At 44.4% G+C, this 24,504-nt stretch overlaps 1 protein-coding gene across 1 annotated transcript in view; it reads left to right on the top strand.

The window, feature by feature from the left end:
- Positions 1-24,504, top strand: part of LOC145343701 (protein kinase C-binding protein NELL1-like) — an 828,548-nt gene that overhangs the window by 239,905 nt on the left and 564,139 nt on the right. The window contains exon 12 of the mRNA XM_080189909.1: positions 13,107-13,235. Within this exon, the coding sequence (XP_080046035.1) occupies positions 13,107-13,235 (129 nt within the window). The remainder of the gene's footprint in view (positions 1-13,106; positions 13,236-24,504) is intronic.

The following is a 24,504-nucleotide window of genomic DNA, read 5'->3' as shown; positions in this document are numbered from 1 at the left end:
TACCCATGTAACTGTCAAAATGCTTTTTAAAAGTCAAAATTGTACCCGCATCTACAACTGCTCCTGGCAGCTTGTTCCAGACACTCACCACCCTCTGTATGAAAAGATTGCCCCTCTGGACCCGTTTGTATCTCTCCCCTCACACCTTAAACCTTAAATCCTAGTTTTAGACTCCCCTATCTTTGGGAAAAGACATTGACTATCTAGCTGATCTGTGCCCCTCATTATTTTACAGATTTCTATAAGATCAACCCTAATCCTCCTATTAATGGAGTAGCCCATTTGGCCAAGTGAGCCTGCTTTACCCTTAAATAATGCCATAACTTTGTGGCTTTGTCCCACTTTCCTGCCTATGCCCCATAACCTGTCACTCTCTAGGCAATCAAAAATCTGTCTAGCTGAGGCCTGAATAGATTCAATCCCTCCACTGCCCAATATGGGAGGGAATTCCAAATACCAATGACCCTCTGAGAAAAGGCAGTAAGAAGGCTCACAACACCAGGTTAAAATCCAACAGGTTTATTTGATAGCAAAAGTCATTAGCTTTTGGAGCGCTGCTCCTTCATCAGGTGAGTGGTGAGTTCTGTTTACAAGCAGGGCATGTAAAGACACAAACTCAATTTACAAAATAATGGTTGGAATGCAAGTCTTTACAGGCAGTCAAGTCTTAAAAGTACAGCCAATGTGAGTGGAGAGAGGGTTAAGCACAGGTTAAAGAGATGTGTGTTGTCTCCAGACAGGACAGTTAGTGAGATTTTGCAAGCCCAGGCAAGTCATGGGGTTACAGATAATGTGGCATGAACCCAAGATCCCAGTTGAGGCCATCCTCATGTTTGCGGAGCTCGGCTATCAGTCTCTGTTCAGCGACTCTGCGTTGTTGTGTGTCGTGAAGGCCGCCTTGGAGAATGCTTACCCAAACATCAGAGGCCAAATGCCCATGACCGCTGAAGTGTTCCCCAACAGGAAGAGAACACTCTTGCCTGGTGATTATCAAACAGCGTTTATTCATCCTTTGTTGTAGTGTCTGCATGGTCTCCCCAATGCATCATGTCTCGGGACATCTTTTCCTGCAGTGTATCAGGTAGACAATGTTGGCTGAGTTGCAAGTGTATGTACTGTATACCTGGTGGATGGTGTTCTCATGTGAGATGATGGCATCCGTGTCAATGATCCATCATGTCTTACAGAGGTTGCTGTGGCAGGGATGTGTGGTGTCGTGGTCACTGTTCTCCTGAAGGCTGGGTAGTTTGCTGTGACAATGGTCTATTTGAGTTTGTGCGATTGTTTGAAGGCAAGAAGTGGGGATGCGGGGATGGCCTTGGCGAGATGTTCGTCTTCATCAATGACATATTGAAGACTCTGAAGAAGATGTCGTAGCTTCTCAGTTCCGGGGAAGCACTGGACGACGAAGGTTACTCTGTCAGCTGTATCCCGTGTTTGTCTTCTGAAGAGGTTTGTGCGGTTTTTCACTGTGGCATGCCGGAACTGTCGATCGATGAGTTGAGCGCCATATCCTGTTCTTATGAGGACATCTTTTAGCGTCTGGAGATGTCTGTTGCGATCCTCCTCATCTGAGCAGTTCCTGTGTGTATGGATGGTTTGTCCATAGGAGATGGCTTCTTTCACGTGTTTGGGTTGGAAACTGGAGAAGTGGAGCATCGTGAGGTTATCAGTGGGCATGCAGTACAGGGAAGTGTTGAGGTGACTGTCCTTGATGGAGAGGCATGTGTCCAAGAATGCAACCGATTCCAGAGAGTAGTCCTTGGTGAGTCTAATGGTGGGATGGAACTTGTTGTTTCAGTGATTGTTCACCATGAGTCCAAAGGAAGAAATTGTTACCAATGTTTCTAGTGTGTAGCATCAGTTGAAGGTCCTGTGCGGTGAAGAGGTCTTGTTCGAACCTGTGCATGAAGATATTGGCATATTGAGGTATGAATTTGGTCCTCATGGCTGTTCCGTGTGTCTGGATGAAGAACTGGTTGTTGAAGGTGAAGACATTGTGGTCCAGGATGAAGCGGATGAGTTGTAAAATTGCATCTGGAGATTGGTGGTTGTCGGTGTTGAGTACTGAGGCAGTTGCAGCAATGCCATCGTCATGGGGGATGCTGGTGTAGAGCACCAAGACATTCATTGTGATGAGGAGTGCTCCTGGTTCAACTGCTCCATGTGTGCAGAGTTTCTGTAGGAAGTCCATAGTGTCGCGACAAAAACTGGGGGTTTCTTTGTACAATGGGTTTCAGGATACCCTCGACATAGCCGGAGAAGTTCTTAAACAGGGTCCCATTGCCCAATACAATGGGACGGCTGGGTGCGTTTGCCTTGTGTATCTTTGGGAGGCAGTAGGGATCTCCAATGTGGGGAGTACGTGGGATGAGAGCACAGAGGGTGCTCTGAAGGTCCTCTGAGAGAAGATATTCCTCCTCATCTTTGTTTTAAGTGGGAGAGACTTTATTTTAAAACTGTGCCCCCTCGTTCTGGACTCTCCCATGTGAGGAACCATCCTCTCAGCATCTACCCTATCAAACTCCCTCAGAATCTTCTATCTTGCATAGAATCATAGAATCCCTACAATGCAGAAGGAGGACTTTTGGCCTACACTGACAGGTCTGCACTGACAGTGTCCCGTACCCAGGCCTTATCCCCCACTCAATCTCTGTAACCCTACACATTTACCATGACTAATTGGTCTACCTGACACATCTTTGGACACCAGGGGGCAATTTAGCATGGCCAATCCACCAAACCTGCACATCTTTGGTCTGTGGGAGGAAACCGGAGCACCCAGAGAAAACCCACGCAGACACAGGGAGAACGTACAAGCTCCATACAGACAGTCACTCAAGGTTAGAATTGAACCTGCGTCTCTGGCACTGTGAGGCGGCTGTGCTAACTATTACACCGCTGTGCCACCATTTCAATAAGACGAAAGGGCTGTCTGGACTCAAAACTTCAGCTCTTTTCTCTCCTTACAGATGCTGCCAAACCCCGCTGAGATTTTCCAGTATTTTCTCTTTTGAATAAGATCAGATCTCATTCTTCTAACCTCCAATGAATACCTGCTCAACTTTTCCTCATAAAACAAACCCCTTCATCCCAGGAATTAGCCCAGTGAAACTTCTCTGAACAACTATGTTAGGAGACTGTTACGATTGCCATGAAGGACACAGGGGAGCATCAGTAGATCTTCCTGTGGGCTTTGTGAAGTTTGAACTCCCTTGTTGAACGAGCAGACTGGTATTCTGTAAGTCGCTGTGTATTGACTTGCATGCTGTAAGCAGTGGATGTGGCTTTTTTTTTTCTGTTATCATGAAAGGGTTTTTGGTGATGGAAGACTGGCCTTGATGGAATTATTATAGAGACCATCACAGTGCTTCAGATGTGGTCTTACCTTGTACAGTTGTAGCAAGAGTTCCTCACTTTTATACTCCAGCTCCCTTCTAATAAAGGCCAACATTCCAGTTACCTTGTTAATTACTTGTTGTTCCTGTATGCTAGCCTTCTAACATTTACATGTGAGCATATTTAGATCTCTCTGCAGTCTCTCTCTGTTCGAATTATATTCTGCTTTGCTTTTCTTCTTATCAAAGTGGGTGACATTACAGTCTTCCATATTACCGGAACCAATTATATCCCTTTGCACCCTAAGAATAGCCAGAAGGATATTTCAATGAATGCAGGGAATGTGGTTAATATACCGGTGAGGATTTGCATTGCAGAGACTGCAACATTAGATTGTTAAGTCCTACTTCTTCAAAGCTATAGCCTAAATCTTCCGATCTTGTCCGCCACAGTAATCATCGGGGGGCCAGGATGGATAACTTGATGGACAAGCAAAAGGTTCGTTGATCTTGGAAGGGAATTTATGATCCCTGGGAAGGCGGGATTGGAAAATACTGCCCAGAGAAGGCATGTGTTGAAGATGCCCAAAGTGCACTTGAGCATGCGAAGCTCGCTCTGATGAGTTAATGTTATTGTGGTGAAGGTATTGACAATTGGGAGAATGTGGAGTGCAGCGCACCCCATGCAACCTTCTCTCCATTTAAGATGACCTTCACGCCTGCATGCCTGGTTTGCCCTCCTGTTGCTCTGACTCACAACATCTCGATCTGGATGACTCTGGGGAGTTGAACTGGCTGCTATGAATAACACAAAGAAATTAAGTTTCAGTGGAACTGCAGAGCCATAACCCTGACTGTTTATTTATTTACGCTTGCCTATACTTTCTGACTGTTTTGTTTGATTGCTTGTGTTATTGAATCCTGAAGAAGGCAGGGAGAGCTAAGCAGCAACTCTGAGGCTTTACAATAAAAAGGTTTTGAATGTTATCACAGCATTTCCAAACTTCTTCCCACTTCAGTTGTGCAATCAGCATACTGATCTTGTAAGCACAGCTGGTAGCCACATTATGCGAGATAATATTGGAAAGACAATTATTTTGTGCATTCAAAGTTACATAAAGAACAGAGCGCAGAAGCAGGGCTAGCTGTCCAATGAATATGTGCTAGCACAGTGTTAGCACTGCGCTTCCCAGTACCAGAGACCCAGGTTCAATTCCAGCCTTGGGTGACTGTGAACAGTCTGCACGTTCTCCCCAAGTCAGCGTGGGATTCCTCTGGGTTTCCACCCACAGTACGAAGATGTGCAGGTTAGTTGAATTGGACATGCTAAATTGCCCCTCCGTGTCCTAAGATGTGTAGGTTAGTTGGATTAGCCAGGCCAAGTTACCCCTTAGTGTTCAAAGATTTGCAGGTTAGGTGGATTGGCCATGCTAAATTGTCCCTTTGTGTCCCAAGATGTATAAATTAGGAAGATCTGCAGGGTAAACAAGTGGAGGTACAGGGATAGGGCCTGGGTAAGATGCTCTGTCAGAGACTCTGCACAGACTCGATGGGCCAAATGGCCTCATTCTGCACTGTAGGGATAGAATGATATATATCTCAGATGGACGCATTTGCATCCTACCCCATGTTGCTCCACACCCCCCTTTCTTCCCCTTAACTGTATCAATAATATTAGCTTTAAATGTTCTACATGACCTTGAGTGCCTCAATGTCACTATTGTTTAATTTGTCCTAAGTTCTTTATTTGATCTGTTAATGGCTCCCAAATCTTTCTGATTCTTGCTTTTGGAATCACCAGAAAGTGAACTGATGGTGGGAAGGGTCAGCTATGCAAAATGCCATTGACATTGGTGGGACTGGAAAATCCCACCAGTAGTCAATGGCAAGTCACTAGAAAACATGTTGATGTCTACGGGGTTTTGCGTGCCTTGCACCTTCTGCTGCTGGGCAACATGCTGCAGTGGGTCGCCATTGGCAGTACCAGAAGAGCCCGCTACTGAGAAGGGCTAGGAAATTTACACCACCCATTTATTTTACTGTTTTAAAAACCCAATGCATTCACCTGGTTTTAATATATTGTTACTGCCTCTTATTCTTCAAGCTTTTGGTGGGACATCCAAAATCACATTGATTCACCCAGCAACATGCACACTTTTCAGTGACAATGATTGCAGCATCAAATTCCAATAAAACAACCCTTGGTCCTTGGTTTTGAGCTTCTCTAGGACACCAGCGCCACATTAGCACAGTGGTTAACACTGCTGCCTCACAGTGCCAGGGACCTGGGTTCAATTCCAGCCTTAGGTCACAGTTTGCATGTTCTCCCCATGTCTGCATGGGTTTCCTCCAGGTGCTCTAATTTCTCCCCACAGTCCAAAGATGTGAAGATTTGGTTGGTTGGCCTTGCTAAATTGTCCCTTAGTGTCAGGGAGATTAGCAGGGTAAATACGTGGGATTATGGGGATAGGGCCTGGGTGAGATTGTTACCAGTGCAGGCTCGACGGGCCAAATGACCTCCTTCTGCACTATAGGGATTTTATGACCAGTGAACTTTATTCTTTACAGCCTTTTCCGCCTATGTATCATAATAGGTAGTCTTGACAGTGATCTTGTCTTGCAGTGGTGGCATCCCTACATCTAAGCCAAACGTTCTGGGTTTGATTCCCAATTCAGGATTGATGGTGGTGGAAGATGTGTTTGTAACGTGACTAAACAGGCTCGTTATCAATCTGTAAACCCGCCCAATATGGCAGGTGTATAGGAGAGTGGAAGAGTATAGGAGAGAGGGTTATCTCATCAGTGACACTGCGGAAGGGATGGCAAAACAGTGCAGTACTTTGTCAAGCATAATCATGAATCAATCCCATGGGAGTCTGTGGTATTCCCTTCTTACGACACAACATCTGAAGGAGAAGGAGGTAGACTTGAAGGAAATGTTTTGCTTTAGTCCTTCTCAATTAGTGTGACGGGAAATGGTGGCACAGTGGTTAGCACTGCTACCTCACAATACCTGGGTTTGATTCCCGGCCTCAGGTCACTGTCTGTGTGGAACCTCCACGTTCTCTACGTGTCTGCGTGGGTTTCTTCCGGGTGCTCCGCTTTCCTCCCACAGTCCGAAAGATGTGCTGATTAGGTGCATTGGCCATGCTAAATTCTCCCTCCACGCACCGGAATGTGTCGACCAGTTCACAGTAACTTCATTGCAGTGTTAATGTCAGCCCACTTGTGAAACTAATACAAGAACTTAAATAGTACAGGTGTTCATTTTATACTTGAACTTTGCAAAACCTCTTCATCTTCAACTGAAATTAAATGTGAAAAGAATAAAATAGTAATACAAAGGAAATACTAGCTTTTTTATAGAAAGTTGGGTTAATTACCAAGTGACCTTCAGGACTGAATTGACACCCATTTAGCTGTTTTGCTAGCTTTGACAAATATGTGCATGTCCCCACCTTCATTTCCAGACTGAGTGGATGAAGTAATTCTCAGTCAACAGATACTTTGAGTTCACAGTAACTTCATTGCAGTGTTAATGTAAGGCTTACTTGTGACTAATAAATAAACTTTAAAAGTATTCAATTGGTGTACCGTTTATCATAGAATCCCGACAGTGCAGAAGGAGGCCATTTGGCCCATCGAGTCTGCACTGCCAGCAATCCCACCCAGGCTCTATTCCCCTAACCCCACATAATTACCCTGCTAAAACCCTGACACTAGGGTTGATTTAGCATGGCCAATCAACCTAACCCACACATCTTTGGACTGTGGGAGGAACACAGTAAAAGCCTCACAACACCAGGTTAAAGTCCAACCAGTTTATTTGATAGTAAACCCACAAGCTTTCGGAAACACTGTCGCTGAGCAGAGATTGATAGCCAAGTTCCACACACAAGAGGACGGCCTGAACCGGGATCTTGGGTTCATGTCACACTGTCTGCAACCCCCATGACTTGCCTGGACTTGCAAAATCTCATTAACTGTCCTGTCTGGAAACAATACAAGCTCTTTTACCTGTGCTTCATGCTCTCTCCACTCACATTGTGTGTACCTTGAAGGCATGATTAGCTGTAAAGATTCGCATTCCAATCATTATTTTGTAAATTGAGTTTGTGTCTTTATATGCCCTGTTTGTGATTAGAACGCCCACTCACCTGACGAAGGGCAGCCAGCGCTCCGAAAGCTGGTGGCTTTTGCTACCAAATAAACCTGTTGGATTTTAACCTGGTGTTGTGAGACTTCTTAAAGAATTTTAGAACCGGGGAAATAAATTCAAGTTGGTTCATATTAACCATGATCGAATAGCAGAGTGAATTCGATGGGCCAAAAGATCTAATTCTGCTCCTATATCTTACGAATTTATAAGATAAGTGACTGTAGGTATTGAGAGGATATGGGGAAGAACATAACGCGGAGGGTGGTGTGTGTCTGGAATTCGCTGCCTGAGTTGGTGGTGGAGGCAAAGACCCTAAATTATTTTAAAAAGTACCTGGATCAGCAACTTAAGTGCCATAAGTGACAGAGTTATGGGCTGTGTGCAGGAAGGTGGGATTAGAAAGGGTACCTAGATGTCCTCAGACTGCCATGGACAAGATGGACCAAATGACCTCCTTCTACGTTATAACTTTTCTATGTTTCTAACCTGCACATCATAGGACTCTGGGAGGAAACCAAAGCACCTGGAGGAAACCCATATAGACACGGAGAGAACGTGCAAATTCCACACAGTCACCCAAGGCTGGAATTGAACCCGGATCCTTGGCACTATGAGGCAGCAGTGCTAACCACTGTGCTGCCCTTTTACCTATCCTCTTATCAATGGAAACAGTTTTTCTATCAAAAACCCTCCTAATGTTGACAATCTCTATCAAGTTGACCGTTTACCTTTCTCGAAGGGGATTAATCAAGTGTCTACAGCCTTACCACGTTGTCTCTCATCCCTGGTATCATTCTGGTAAATCTCCTCTGGACGCTCTCCAATGCTTTGCTATCCTTCCTAAAGTGTGATTACCAGAATAGGACACAAAGGGTGGGATTTTCCAGTCCTTTCTGCTGGCAGGATCTTCCAGTCCTGCCGAAGGCCAATGGTGAGCTGCCTCTGCTGCTGGAAAACACGGCATGGGGAGGCTAAAAATTCCCACCCAATTCCCATTCAAGTATGTCAGAGTAACTAATGAATTATATATTCTTGGTATGGTGACCTTCATTTTGTAACTTTTGCTTTTAGTAGCACTGTTGTTAGCACTGCTGCTTCACAGCACCAGGGACCCGGCTTCGAATCCTGGCTTGGGCCACTGTCTGTGCGGAGTTTGCACGTTGTCCCCGTGTCTGCGTGGGTTTCCCCCGGGTTGCTCCGGTTTCCTCCCACATTCTGAAAGACCCGAACAAGTGCTGGACTGTGGCCTCTAGGGGAATTTCACTGTAACTTCATTACAGTGTTAATGCAAACCTTATTTGTGACTAATAAATAAACTTTACTAGTTATAAAACAAAAAGGCACAAACTTATGGGCTGTTCATGCCACGCTCCCATTGCAGCGAGGTCGGGAGAATTTGGCGCCTAGCCAAATCTCCATTCACTGCAGCGGGATGGGAAAATCCCACCGGCAAGAATGGTCGTAACATTCCTGCCATTGATTCTGTAACCGCTTTTTTTTAAACACGCTTACCGACTTGTCTTTCCAGCTTCAAAGGTTTGTACATATGAAGCCCAGGTCCCTCTGTTCCTGCTCTCTAACTGTCTTCTTGTCCAAGTTTAGAGAAGCGATTCCACTGTTTTAACATTGCAGCAACAACAGAACATTTGGGCCAGCAATAATTAGAGCCCTGTTGCGTCTCCATTAGCAATCAACAGCTTCTACCCCTGACGCTGACAGAGTCCACCGTCAGGTGCCACTGGGAATAATTAGTTTCTTCAGCAATAGCCAGAAACGACTGTTGTGTAAAATGTACTGTTTAATATCTCCAGAGATTCCCTTTCCCAGAGACTTAACAAATTAAACATCTCGCTGAATGCATAAAAGTAATTAGCAGGAAGAAGATTAATTCAAAACAAGAGAATTTTTGAAATTTAACATTTTATTTTGCTGAGCTAACCGCCTGTGAAACAAATATATGCATTTACATATCATTTAATAACTTCACTAGATATTAATTTGTATCCTTATCACAGAAATGCAGATTTGTTGCGCTGTGAAAGGAGGCCGTTTGGACCATCGTGACTGCACCGGCTCTCCAAACCAACATCATGACTTAGTTCCATGCACTGCCTTGAGGGCAGCACGGTGGTGGAGTGGTTTGCACTGCTGCCTCACTGCACTCAGGACCCAGATTTGATTCCGGTTTCGGGTCACTGACTGTGCGGAGCCTACATGTTCTGCACAAGTTTCCTCTGGATCCTCTGGTTTCCTCCAAAGGTGTGCCGGTTAGGTGCATTGGCCATGCTAAATTCTCCCTTGGTGTACCTGAACAGGTGCTGGAGTGTGGCAACTAGGCGATTTTCACAGTAACTTCATTTGTGGTGTTAATATAAGCCTACTTGTGATGAATAAATAAACATTACTTTACTTTTTCCCTGCACTCTTGTACATTATTTCCATTCAAGTAATCATTTAATGCTCTCGTGACTGCCTCGATTGAACCTGCCTCCACCACACTTCCAGCTAATGCATTCCAGACCCGAACCAATCAGTGTGAGAAAGCTTTTTCGCACATCACATTTGCTTCTGTTGCAAATCGCTTTAAATCTGTGCCTTCTCATTCTCAATCTTTTTAACAGTTTCACCCCATCTAGTCTGTCAAGCCCCCACATGATTTTGAACATCTCTAACAAATCTTCTCTTATCCTTCTTCTCTCCAAGAACAGTCTCAACATCTCCAGTCTATCCTAGAAACTGAATTTTCTTATCCCCGGAACCATTCTTGTAAACCTCTTCTGCATTCTCATTAATGCGTTCTCATCCTTTCTATAGCATGGAGCCCAGAACTGTGCACAATACTCCAGCAATGGACAACTCGTGTCTTGAACAAGTTCAGCATGACCTCCTTGCTCCTGTACTCTATGTCTCGATTAATAAAGCCCAGAATACTTTATGCTTTATTAACTGCTCTCTCCACCTGTCCTGCCACCTTCAATGATCTCTGCACATATACACCCAGACCCCTCTGCTCCTGCACACCTTTAAAACTTTACCCCTTATTTTACATTGTCTCTCAATGTGTTTCCAACTAAAATGCATCACTTCACACTTATCCACATAAGATCTGCTACCTACCTGCCCACTCCACCAACTTGTCTACGTCTTTTGAAGTTCTATAATGTCCTGTTCACAGTTTACAATATTTTCGAGATTTCAGTCATCTGAAAATTTTGAAATTGATTCTGCACACCAAGATCGAGGTCATTAATATATAAAAGGAAAAGTAGCGATCTCAATACTGGCTCCTGAGGAACCCCAGGAAAAACCCTTACTCCAGCCTGTGGGGCATCCTCTTCTTCCAGCATTGCAATGCTTTCCCTAACACAGCGGTTAACAGTGCTGCCTCACAGCTCCAAGGACCTGGGTCCAATTCTGACCTTGGATCACTAACTATGTGGGGATTGCACATTCTCCCCGTGTCTGCATGGGTTTCATCTGACAGCTCCAGTTTCCTCCCACAGTCCAAAGATGTACAGGTTTGGTTGATTGGCCAGGCTAAAACAACTCTAGAGTCACTGGGATTGGCAGGATAAATATGGGGGGTTGTGGGAGTGGGGCCTGGGTGGGATTGTGGTTGGTGCATGCTCGATGGGCCGAATGGCCTTCTTCTGCACTGTAGGGATTCTATTTTAACCAATGTGGACACCCCTCCCCTACTCCTTTCTTTCCTATCTTTTCTGAACACTTTGTAACCGGGAATATTTAACACTCAGTTTGGATCAGGAGGGCTAATCAGGTTAGAGGACAAGTTAGGTGAAGTTGGGCGGTGGGAAGTAATCAAGTTGGATTGTAGATCAGGGGCAGTCAGGTGCTTGAAGAGGTAGTCGGGATTTCAGGGGATAATTGGCTTTTTGGTGCGCTTGTTGAGCGTCTGGGGGGGACCAGCTAGAGGTCAAGGGTGAGTTGGGGGTCAAGTGGGCAGTTAGTGGTCAGTGGGACTTACTGAGGGATTAGTTATATTGATATCCAGGAGTTAGATTCGGTTTTCTCTGTCTAACGTTTCCTGAAAAATATTCAGGTAAGTACATTGGAACTGTCGGAAATGTCCAATTCTGGTTCAGAGTCAGAAACGTTCACCTAGGGGTCCCGGGCACCAGGAGAATTGTCCATCAGGAGTTGAAATTTCCCAGGCAATTCCTGTGTAGGTCGGGGCATTGTGGTTTGCATGGTGTTCTGATAGACATCTAGGTTCATACGGTCTGTGTCTCACATGTGGTTTACTATGGTGAATCATCCAAGCAATCCCAGCCATGGAAATACAATTGCCTGTAGTTCTTTATTTGATGGGCACGGATGTTTGAATATATCAAGTTGCAGAAGGAAAACATCCTTTCCGGATGCGTCCAAGCTTGGTATGGCTCCTGCTCTGAGCCAGACTGCAATAAATTAGAAAGGGTTGTGAATGTAGACCAGTCCATCACGCAAACCAGCCTCCCACCCATTGACTCCATCTACACTCCCCGCTGCCTTGGAAAAGCAGCCAGCATAATTAAGGACCCTATGCACCCCAGACATTCCCTCTTCCACCTTCTTCCATTGGGAAAAAGATACAAAAGTTTGAAGTCACGTGCCAACCAATTCAAGAACATCTTCTTCCCTGCTGCCATCAGACTTTTGAATGGACCTACCATACGCTAAGTTGATCTTTCTCTACACCTTGGCTATGACTGTAACACTACATTCTGTACCCTCTCCGTTCGTTCTCCCCTACGTGTAGCATGTTTGGCAGTATACTGCAAGAAACAATATTTTTCACTCTATCCCAATACCTGTGACAACAAGAAATCAAATCCAGTCGAAGTTCTGAAATGAAAATGCCTGACTAATTACAATCTATTTGAACATCGAAATTTTCTGTGTCAGACAGTCAGAGTCCAGCAGGTTTGGAAGTGATTTTTGGGTCTTTTATTATGGTTGAAGGCTTATGGGGAGAAGGCAGGAAAATGGTGATAAGGAGCATAGTAAGAAATCTAACAACACCAGGTTTAAATCCAACCGATTTATTTGATAGTAAACTCGCAAGCTTTCGGGGTTTGCCCCTTCGTCAGGCGACTTAAACCTGGTGTTGTCAGACTTCTTACTGTGTTTACCCCAGTCCAATGCCGGCATCTCCACATGATGAGGAGCATGTCAGCCATGATCGAATGGCCGAGCAGACCTGATGGGCCAAATGGCCTCATGCTGCCCTGATACCTTATGAACTTATGAGTGCTTAATCTTCGGACGTTCCATTTCCAGCCTGAAATCTCGTTCATCTAAATTCATGATTGTAAAATTTGGGAGTGCTTTAAATCGGATGTATTTATCTCTGTATCTGATTCTTTAATCCCCATTGTCTTCATGGAAGTTCCTCTCAATCGTGGATTAATAAATGATACAAGTTCATAAGCCGGATACAAATCCACAGGTTTCTTCAATAAGTTGTTAGTTAATCAATGTGTTGGGGGTAGCTGCAATTTGGTTTGGAACATGCATCGCTGTATTCATAAGTTTAAATGATTTGTATCCTTTTTTATCCCCCTCTGCTGGTGCCCACTTGCGCTCTAACCCATACCCTCACATTGCAGGCCATGATTTCTGTGCCGAGGGACATCAATGTGGTGAAAATTCTGAATGCTGGAATCTGAACACAAAAGCTATATGTGTGTGCAAGAACGGCTTCGTCCCCGTGCAGGGTGACACGGCACATTGCGAAGGTAGGAGGTGGTTTTCCTGAGTCTTTCTTGACCGCTGTGGCTTGGACCAGACAGTGACTTGCTTCAGGCAGACTGGGAATGCTGGAGCTGGATGTGTTGTGGAACTGGATTGCCTTTTCCTTTGGTGATTGTTTTGGTGGAGAAAGTAAAAGAGTCGGGGGGCCTGTAAAACCTCTCCAATTTTCAAAAAGCGGTGTTGAATTAATAGTTTTGAGATGTGCCACACCATTGAGTGCACAGTGTCAATTTGTTTGAATTTCAAGGATTTTTAAAAATTAGCTCTCAGGATGTAGGCATCGCTGACATTTCGAACCCATCGCTTGCTGCCTTTGCAGGTGGTGGCTTTCTTCTTGAATGCAGTTCAATTTTGTGACATAATATCAAGGAGCATTCCTGTTGTCTACTGGTACCACCCAGGATGAATGTTCCATGTGTTGTGAAATATGCAATATATCTTTCATCACGCTGTCATTAAGATTGTTTAACAAAAAAGATCAGAGCACTTGTACAGTTGATAACATTGTGCGCATGTGTTCAAATGTTAGACAGCCCAGGGACAGTTTGGGAGAATTCTTCAGTGCAGAGGGCTACGGTCCCTGGAAGGGTAGGGGGTTTTAGTTCGGACAGGCAGCATGGTCAGTGCAGGCTTGGAGGGCTGAAGGGTCTGTTCCTGTGCTGCAATTTTCTTTGTTCTTTGTTCAGCGTGAGCTGGCAGACAAATTATTGCATGTTTGAGGATGGACGTTGAAGGTTGTGTCAAGGTGAAGTACCCACCTATTTTACCATTTGGCGTCAGTGGTTTTCTGCTTCAGATCAGGAGTACTTACCACCCCCTAGAAACTGATGCACGGAGCGAAATACCTATACGAGCCTTAGCTGTCTCAGATCTCATGTGCAGCCTTGTGTTTAAGAATTGTGCACACCGTCAGACACAATTGTAACCATGAGCAATAATGTCTCACTTAACAAAGGATAAGTAATGTGGGAATAACAATCGCAAATTGTTTGTGGTTACAATGATTATAATCTCAGGTATTGTGGCACTAATTGATAGGTACCATTCAGAGAATTGGGATGTTCCCCGATGGCCTACAGTGTTTTGAAAGCATTTTTAACAGTGGCAAAAAAAAATCAGTGGAAGTTGAGTGCTTCTCAACAGAGGTAATTTCTTTTGCAAAAAATGCAATAAAAATCTCAAGAAAGTGGAAGTCAAAAACACATAAGCGAGAGGTAGCACTTTATAGATCCATTAATGATCAGTGACTGGGGAAATGTAACTGAAATATTTACACTGGAATGGCAACAAGGAATCAGTGATGGATTTTATTCCCACGGTGTTGGTCTTTTTTAACAATCCATTCCACCTTGATCGCACTGTTATTTTTGCAATATGCATAAATTGTGAGTCGACAAGAGAAAGTGCAACAATTTGTGTTCTGTGATGGGATGACAGGAGCAGTTCATAGATTTTGCAGAATTCATAGAATCCCTACAGTGCAGATGGAGGTCATTCGGCCCATCAAATCTGCACGGACTCTCCAACAGAGTGTCTTACCCAAGCCCTATCCCCATAACTACACATACTTATCCCCCCCAACCTACACATCTTGGGACGCTATGGGGCAATTTTGCATGGCCAGTCCACTTAATCTACATATCTTTGGAGTGTGGGAGTGTGTGGAGGAAACCCACACAGACATGGGGAGAATGTGCAAACTCCACACAGACAGGCACCCGAGGCCGGAACTGAACCCAGGGACTTGGCGATCTGAGGCAGCAGTGCTAACCACCGTACCATCATGTGCTCCTCATCTCAATGGGGCTTTAGCAATGCTAGTGGGGAAGGGAGAGAATTTAGTGGTTGGCAGATTATGATTTTGCTGCTGACTTTTCTCGAAGTTTTGTTCTGATGTTGTTCTACTCTGTTGCTCGGATTGGGAAATACAAAGGGAAGGTTGATGCTGCTTTTTAAGACTGTGCAGATACTTTTTATGCCCTGCAGACCAAATAATCACAGTATCTTCACAATACCTTGTACTAATCTAACACTTAAAATATAATCAGATGTGCCAAGGTGCTTCACGGGAGAGTCATGAAACATAGAAACATTGAGAATAGGGGCAGGAGGAGGCCACTTGGCCCTTCGAGCCTGTTCCACCATTCGGTATGATCATGACTCTTCATCCAACTCAATAGCCTGATCCCTTCTTCCCCCCATGTCTTTTGATCCCCTTCACCTCAAATGCTATCTCTAACTGCTCCTTGAAAACATTCAGTGCTTTGGCCTCAACTACTTTCTGTGGTAGCGAGATCCATAGGCTGACCACTCTCTGGGTGAAGAAATTTCTCCTAACCTTTGTGCTAAAAGGTTTACCCTCTTGAGAGATCTTATGTATGTTTAACTCTGTTTGCTTCAGTCTACGTAACGACTTCATTTTAAGACATTTCTGCCTATGTAATTATGTTTAAATGCTAGATTGTAGGGGTTAACTAACACTGCTAATGCGGCTATGTTTTAAAACTCAGAAAGCATGCTGGGTTTGCTAAAAGTTAACTGCATTCCTGAAGGGTACACAATTCAAGCAAAACAACAGCAGCTGCAAGGCTTACTTTGTTTCTAGACAGAGACAGCCTGTGTAGGGCATTTACAATAAAGAGATAAGGGTTGAGATATATTGTGGATTTTAGTGTGCGTTTTGTCAGTCAATTTTTGAGCTCAGTTCAATTTTAAGATCCAGAGTAGTCCAGTACAGTACAGGAACTGGCTTGCTTAAGAGTTAGACTCCAAAGTTTGATTTTTTTTCTCACTTCTACCATGTTAATTTTCTTAAGTTTTGTTCAAGAAAAATAGTTCATTTTAAAACCCCTCACCAGTGCTGTCCCCATGTCTGAGCAAAGGAATGAATGTACCCAACACCTCTATCCTCAGATTGTGACTCCTGCTTTTGCACTCCCCCACCATCGAGAACATCCTTCTTGCATTTACCCAGTCTAATCCTGTTAGAATTTGCTAGGTTTTTATGAGAAACATAGTGTATTAGCAACATAAGGGAAGTTGACCAAAAGTTTGGTTGAGGAAGGAGCATCTCATAGGAGGAGAGAGAAGAGGACTAGGGAGGGAATTCCAGAGCTTACACTCTGGGGTCTGACAATTAAAATGAGGGACGTGCAAAAGGCTAGGATTGAAGAAGCATTGATAGCTCAAATTCCTTTAACAGTCATTTTACATTGAGCTACTCACTGTCTTTCAATTTTCCATTAATTCACCTTGTTCTTCATCTGGGACTCCAGGGGATGTCTGTGATGGATTTGATTGGGGCATGGAAAGTGATATTGGAATTGTAGCTATTCCAGCTAGTATGTACTCTTTCAAGTTTAATCATTAGTTTAAACATTAGTTAGGCCGCACTTGGAATATAATGTTCAATTCTGGTCGCCACACTACCAGAAGGATGTGGGGGCTTTGGAGAGGGTACAGAAAAGATTTACCAGGATGTTGCCTGGTACGGAGGGCATTAACTATGAGGAGAGGTTGGAGAAACTTGGTTTGTTCTCATTGGAACAATGGAGGTTGAGGGGTGCTCTGACAGAAGATTGTGAGAGGCATGGACAGAATGGATAGTCAGAAGCTTTTTCCCGGGATGAAAGAGTCAATTACTAGCGGGCACAGGTTTAAGGTGCAAGGGGCAAGGTTTAAAGGAGATATACAAGGCAAGTTTTTTACACAGAGGGTGGTGGGTACCTGGAACCCGCTGCCGGGGAGGTAGAGGAAGCGGATACGGCAGTGACTTTTAAGGAGCGACTTGACAAATATGTGAACAGAATGGAAATAGAGGGATATAGTCCCTGGGAGGGTATGGGGTTTCAGTTAAGTCAAGCAGCATGGTCAATGCAGGCTTGGGGGGCCGAAGGGCCTGTTCCTGTGCTGTAATTTTCTTTGTTCTTTATACTTTGTTCTTTTTTCTATTTCCTGTGAACCAAGCAAAAGAGCACAGTGATGATCATTTCAAATAATTGTTTCTAAGTAATACAGAAAATGAGTACTTTGTGTAGGAGAGCAGTTGACTGTAAATGCTCCAAGGAGCTGCCAGAATGGAATCTTCACTTATCCTTAATAAAATTGAGTATTCAATGCATGATGGAAAACCAATATTTAATTCTTATTGAGCCTGATAAGCAGAGTTGGTTTTGAGAATGGATATGACATTTTCTTGACAGTAATAGCTTCTTTCCATTACCTTCCAATTATTTCCCCATCTGCCCTGAAGGCACTGACTTATATTGGCTCAAGTTCCCAAGGCCCTCAAGCCTCCTCTGATATCTCACTCAAGTTGCCATCCATCATCTGTTAATTAAGACAGTGAGTGTTGGCAGGGTAAATGACCATGGGAGTATCATGTTTAAGCAGAAATGAAGGCAAAATACTGTGAATGCTGTAATAAAAACTGAAAGTGCTGGAAATATGCAGCAAGCTTGGCAACATTAATGTTGGAAGTCAAGTCAAACTTACTCTGAACTCAATGCCCCATGATGGAGTCGAATCCTATCTTTAGGAGCCACAAGCCAGGAGTTAGGAGGATTAATTTCTTCCCTTTCTTCCTGTTGCATCTTCCACTTGAAAGTTCCTCTCCAAGTCGCTCACCTTCCTGACTTGGAAATATAGTGGCCATTCTTTCACTGTTGCTGGGTCAAAATCCCTCCCTAATAGCACTGTCATTGCACCTACACCAGATGGATTGCAGTGGTTCAAGAAGGCAGCTCACCATCACCTTCTCAAGCACAACTAAGGATGGGCAATGAATACTGGCTTAGCCAGTGAAGCCCACATCCCAAAAATGAGTAGAAAAAACTTTGTGTTCATCCCATTGAATTCAACCTATGAGTGGTGAAGAAAGCAGTCAGCATGCTTGGTTTCATTGGTCAGAACGTTGAATACAGGAATTGGGACGTCTTGTTGAAGTTGTACAAGACATTGGTAAGGCCACACTTGAAGTACTGTGTGCAGTTCTGGTCACCCTACTATAGAAAGGGTATTATTAAACTAGAAAGAGTGCAGAAAAGATTAACTAGGATGCTACTGGGACTTGATGGTTTGAGTTGTAAGGAGAGGCTGGACAGGCTGGGGCATTTTTTCTCTGGAGCATAGAAGGCTGAGAGGTGATCTTATAGAGGTTCATAAAATAATGTGGGGCACAGATCAGCTAGATAGTCAATATCTTTTCCCAAAGGTAGGGGAGTCTAAAACTAGAGGCATAAGTTTAAGGTGGGAGAGAGGAAAGATACAAAAGGGTCCGGGGGGGGTGCAATTTTTTCACACAGAGGGGGTAAACAAGCTGCCAGAGGTAGTAGTAGAGGCAAGTACAATTTTGTCTTTTAAAAAGTGTTTAGACAGTTAATTGGGTAAAATAAGCGTGGAGGGAAATGAGCCAAATGCAGGCAATTGGGATTAATTTAGGGGTTTAAATAAAAGGGTGGCATGGACAAGTTGGGCCGAAGGGCCTGTTTTCATGCTGTAAACCTCTATGATTCCATAACCAACCCAATGGGTGTGATCTTATCCCCCACTCATGCCTCGCTCCCGCTGCAGCGAGGCCATAGCGTTTGGCTGCCAGTCAAATTGCCATTCACTGCGGTGGGATGGGAAAATCCTGCCGGCGCGTTTGGTGGTAAGGTTCTGGCCACTGTCTGAAATGAAACTCAGATTCCTGCTCTGCTACAAGGAATGCCTTACACTAGTTCCTTTGAAACAAAGGTTAAAAGTATTTCTGCAGTCCTTGAAGTGACAAGTTATGCTAACTGCGACAAGCTCACTTAGCACTGACGGTGAGGTCACCTGAGGGACTAATCTATATCCTCGATCCTGCGGCCTTCCAGTAAATTGTAAAATAATTGAATTGATTCAAGGAATTAATTGTTAACAAACAGTTATATGGAAGCTACCATCTGTCAGAGGCCCAGGGGCTGGTTATGAAGCACTTGTGGATCATATTTCTACATGATCTGGTTTATATCTGGTTTATTAACGATAATAGCAGGAAGATGGAAGAACTCTCTGTGAAAATTCACTTCCCCAGCCAAAGTAGGCAACAACAGATCAATAAAAGCAATTGATTGTGAAGTCAATATTTCAGGTATGGATTTAATTGCGAGGTAACCACTGAGAAGAAAAGATTGCCTTTCTGAAGATGATCCCAGGTGGAAAGCAATTCATAATGAGTGATTAATTGCAACATTTTCGCTGAATCTGTGGACCCAGCAAGCTCAAGGTAATTTTATATTGAGGAAATAAAGGGTGAGGGAAAACAGATCTTGCCAGCCTTGGTGACAGCTGACCCATTGGGCAGTTTGTAGAAAGAGAATTCCAGTGTGGGATTAAATGATGTAACTGGGGAAAATGCGGACTAACCCTGGACAAGTCGAGCTCCTCATGAGAATAGAACAGAATCCCGACAGTGCAGAAGGAGGCCATTTAGCCCATTGAGTCAGTACCGACCACAGTCCCATCCAGGCCCGATTCCCGTAACCCCACAGATTTACCCTGCTGGTCCCCTGACACTAAGGGGCAATTTAGCATCTTCAATCAATCTAACCCGCACACGTTTGGACAGTGGGAGAAAACCACAGCACCCGGAGGAAACCCATGCAGACATGTGGAGAATGTGCAAACTCTGCACAGTGACTCGAGGCTGGAGTTGAACCCGAATCTCTGGTGCTGTGAGGTAGCAGTGCTGACCACTGTGCAATCATCTATTAAAGTCCTATTCTATTGGGTGGGATTTTCTGCTCTCGCTGGCAGTGAGCTTGGAAACGGGAAGAATGTGTAATTAGGAGGTGGACTGGGATGCTGCTGCCTCCTTTCCTCTGTCCGAATTAAATTCTGGTGGGAAGGACCTTGGTTGATCTCTACTGCCCACTGAGAACACGGGTCATTGAGACCTTTACATGACTGTTTAATGACCAATTCAGGGCATCAACCCACTGCTGCTGGTATTAATCCACCCATTGGTGGGCCTGTCTCCATGCACGGCAACTGAAATCGTGTAGCGAGCTTGTCATCTCCAGGGCTTGAGTTTGAGGGGTGGTGGGGGCAGGATCTAGGGAGTCCCTTCACCAAAGGCACTCGGTGCCTGGTCAGGGAACTGGACATCAGTGAAAGGGAGGTGCCACTGAGAGCCACCCTCCCTGCCCTTGCTGCCCACTTCCCCTGCAACCTTGCCCCACCCTGCCCCCAACATGAATCACTTGCGTGTGGGCCGCTCTATGATCCTGGGTCTCTGGCAAGTGTTTTCCTGCAGCAGCCACCGACCTCCCTGTGGCGCTGCTGAGCACAAGAACTGCTGGCCTCTGACTGGCCAGCAGCCCCCTGGTAGGTGAGACCTCAAGGCCTTCCACTGGCCTCACTACTGCCTGATTGGTTTTTAACTCATTGGGCCGACTTGAAAAGAAGCAATGTGGGTGTCTCACTAGCTGTCTAGCCAGCAGGCAAGGCCCCTGAACCTGTATAAGATTCCGCCCAAGGTATCAGCCAAACATTTGACAGATAAGTTTTGTTTTGTTAACAGTCCTTGTGTATAGACAGTTCAGTGCGAGGAGGGAAAATGGAATAGTAACATTTAAAAAACATCTGGATGGTGAGGAAAAACAGTGTTGTTAAACACCTTTGAGGGATAGGAGCATGCCATCACTCGAAGGGAAGTGTGTCAAGCGGTCCAGTCCCAGTTTCACTTTAACCAGTAGACAGAACACAGTACACACAGCTCTGCTGCTCACAGTACACACAGCTCTGTTGTTGATGTCTTCAAGCTTTCTATCCATCTATATCTGTTTTCATGTATTTAGACTCAATGAGTAAACCCACAATACACTTATCCAGTGCTTTATAGAAACATTGAAACTAGAAGCAGGAGTAGGCCATTTGGCCATTTGAGCCTGTTCCATCACCTATTCATTTTGATCATGGCTGATCATCGAATTCAGAATCCTGTTCCCCCCTTTCCCCTCATATCCCTTGATCCCTTTAGCCCCAAGAACTATATCTAATTTCTTTTTGAAATCAGACAATATTTTGGCCCCAGCTACATTCGGTGGTAGTGAATTCCACACATTCACCACTCTCTGGATGAAGAAAGCCCTCCTCACCTCAGTTTTAAAAGGTTTCCCCCTTTATTCTCAAACTGTGACCCCTAGTTCTGGACTCCTCCACCATTGGGAACATTCTTTCTGCATCTACTTTGTCTAACCCTGTTAGAATTTTATAAGTTTCTATGAGATCCCCTCAAGTTTATGAGTGACTGGTGTCTTTATATCATTATAAAAACACAGAATTCAACAGAATAGGTTCCTCATATACCAGTTTAAACAAATTAATACGTGGGAGTAAACACACTTGTAGCTGATCAGTAGACATAGAACATAGAACGTAGAACTTAGAACATAAAACAGTACAGCACAGTACAGGCCCTTCAGCCCTCGATGTTATGCTGAGCTATGTCCAAACCCAAGATCAAGCTATCCCACTCTCTATCATTCTGGTGTGCTCCATGTGCCTATCCAATAACTGCTTGAAAGTTCCTAAAGTGTCCGACTCCACTATCACATTCCACACCCCAACCACTCTCTGAGTGAAGAATCTACCTCAGACATCCCTCCTACGTCTCCCAGCATGAACCTTATAGTTATACCCCCTAGAAACAGCTACATCCATCCAAGGAAATAGTCTCTGCACGTCCACTCTATCTATCTCCCTCATCATCTTATAAATCTCTATGAAGTTGCCTCTCATCCTCCTCCGCTCTAAAGTGAAAAGCCCCAGCTCCCTCAACATTTCCTCATAAGAGCTACCCTCCGAACCAGGCAGCATCCTGGTAAAGCTCCTCTGCACTCTCTCCAATGCTTCCACATCCTTCTTATAGTGAGGTGACCAGAACTGCACACAATATTCCAAATGTGGTCTCACCAAGGTCCTGCATAGTTGCAGCATAACGCCATGACTCTTAAACTCAAACCCCCTGTTAACAAACGCTAACACACTATAAGCCTTCTTCATGGCATTTGCTTTGAGTTCAACTGTTACAACCCCATTATCCTAGTGTGTGCTTCTTTGTCATCTCCCAATTGTGGAATTGCATAGAATTACAGGCACAGTAATAGGCCATTCGGCCCTTTTGGTCTGTGCTACTGCTCAGGCTCCATACCTGTCTCCAATGCACCGTACCCTTATTTAACTGTATCAGCATATCTTAGAAGGAAATCTGATGGTGTGGTGGTGGTGGTGGTGGGGCGGGGGGACGTGGTGGTGGAATGCATTCTTTTCTCATTGACCCAGGGGGTTACAATTATGTAAAAGTAACTGCGTCAACATGAAGCTCCCAAGAAAACACTGGTCTATTTTATGCTGCTGATAAACAGGAAATTAACTCTAAATGTTTGCAACTCCTGGTTACTTAAAATAGATCAGAACAAAGCAACCACAAAGCCACTCATCTCCTTTGGCAATAGATGCTGGTGTTCTAGGAAGGCAACTGCGATCATCCTCAGGAAGAAGAAGTTAAAAGAATGGGTCCAGCAATATAATCCATCTCACCACATTTCACACATCTGTTATATCTTAGACTAGAACTTCTTTATAAATGTAACTAAAATCTGATAAGTGACCTTGTCTACTATTGTGAGTGTGGCCAGTAATCCTTAAGAAGGTTACCCTGTTTCACACCTTTGTTAATGTACAGATTAGAAGCATGAAGGAAGATTGGGAAAAACAAGTAAATTTCACTCGGAGAAGGATGCAGTAAAAGAAAACTTACTTTGAATGTTAACATGTGTCTATATTTGCCTCAATCGTTAAGCTCTGTGACTAATGCTTACATATCCAATAGATCTTTTCCTGCTTCTGGGTAACATTGATTTCTTTTTTCTTAAAGTTTCTTTATTAGTGCCACAAGTAAAGCTTACATTAACATAGCATTGAAGTTACTGTGAAAATCCCCTCTGTTTGGGTACACTGAGGGATAATTTACCATGGCCAATGCACCTAACCAGCATGTCTTTCGGACTGTGTGGAGGAAGTCCACACAGACACAGGGAGAACTTGCAGACTCTGCACAGAGAGTAACCCAAGCCAGGACTTGAACCCGAGTCCCTGGCACTGTGAGACAGCAGTGCTACTCACTGTACCACCATGATCTCCTTGACTCTTCCCCATACCTTACTCTGCCTCCAGTAATTTTTTTGTTTTAGTTGGTCCTGGTGCATATTTCCTGTTTCTGTAGGGGATGGTACTGCAGTGGCTATGTTACTGATCTAGTATAGTTCCCAGGCCTGGATCAATAATCCAGCCAGTGTGAGTTCACCTCCTGCCAGTTTGAAAATTTGAATTCAATTTGAAAAGACATCAGAAAGCAGAACAATCGAGCTGTTAGATGTGCCCAAGGAGCTGTCATATTGCCGTCAAAACTCAACTGGGTTGGAAATGAGCTTTAGGGAAGGAAACCTGCCATCCTCATCTGGTTTGCTCTTAGCTGCCCTCAGAAGTGAATCTAAAAGCCACCCAGTTGGTCTACAACTGCCTTCTCAGGGCAATTAGGAATGAGCACAAATGTTGACCTCACTAGCCATACCCAGAATGAGTACATAAGACCATAACGCGTAGGAGCAGGTGTAGGCCATTCGGCCCATCAAGTCTGTTCCGCCGTTCAATGAGATCATGCCTGATCTGATCTGATAGATCTCAACCCCATTTTCCCGCCTTATCCTCATAACCCTTGATTCCCTTACTGATTAAAAATCTGTGCATCTCAGCCTTGAACGTACTGAAAGACCCAACCTCTACAGCTCATAGATCATTGAACCCTACAGTGCAGAAAGAGGCCCATTCAGCCCATTGAGTCTGCATCAAACACAATCCCACCCAGGCCCTACCCCCATATATTATACCCACTAATTACGCTAACCTATGCATCCTTGGACACTAAGGGGTAATTTTTTAGCATGGCCAATCAACCTAACCCGCACATCTTTGGACTGTGGGAGGAAATCGGAGCACCCGGAGGAAACCCATGCAGACACAAGGAGAGTGTGCAAACTCCACACAGGCAGTGACCAGAGCCGGGAATCGAACCCAGGACCCTGGAGCTGTGAAACATCAGTGCTAACCACTGTGCTACCGTGCCACCCTCTGTGTTAAAGAATTCTCTGGATTCACTACCCCCTGAGAGGAAAAAAAATCCTCCTCATCTCTGTCTTAAATAAGTAACCCCTTACTCTAAGATTC

Source organism: Carcharhinus amblyrhynchos, chromosome 6 (assembly GCF_965287045.1).
Source record: "Carcharhinus amblyrhynchos chromosome 6, sCarAmb.v2.hapA, whole genome shotgun sequence".
Taxonomy (NCBI): Eukaryota; Metazoa; Chordata; class Chondrichthyes; order Carcharhiniformes; family Carcharhinidae; genus Carcharhinus; species Carcharhinus amblyrhynchos.
Note: the sequence above shows the minus strand (reverse complement) of the source record. Positions and strands in the feature narration are given on the sequence as shown.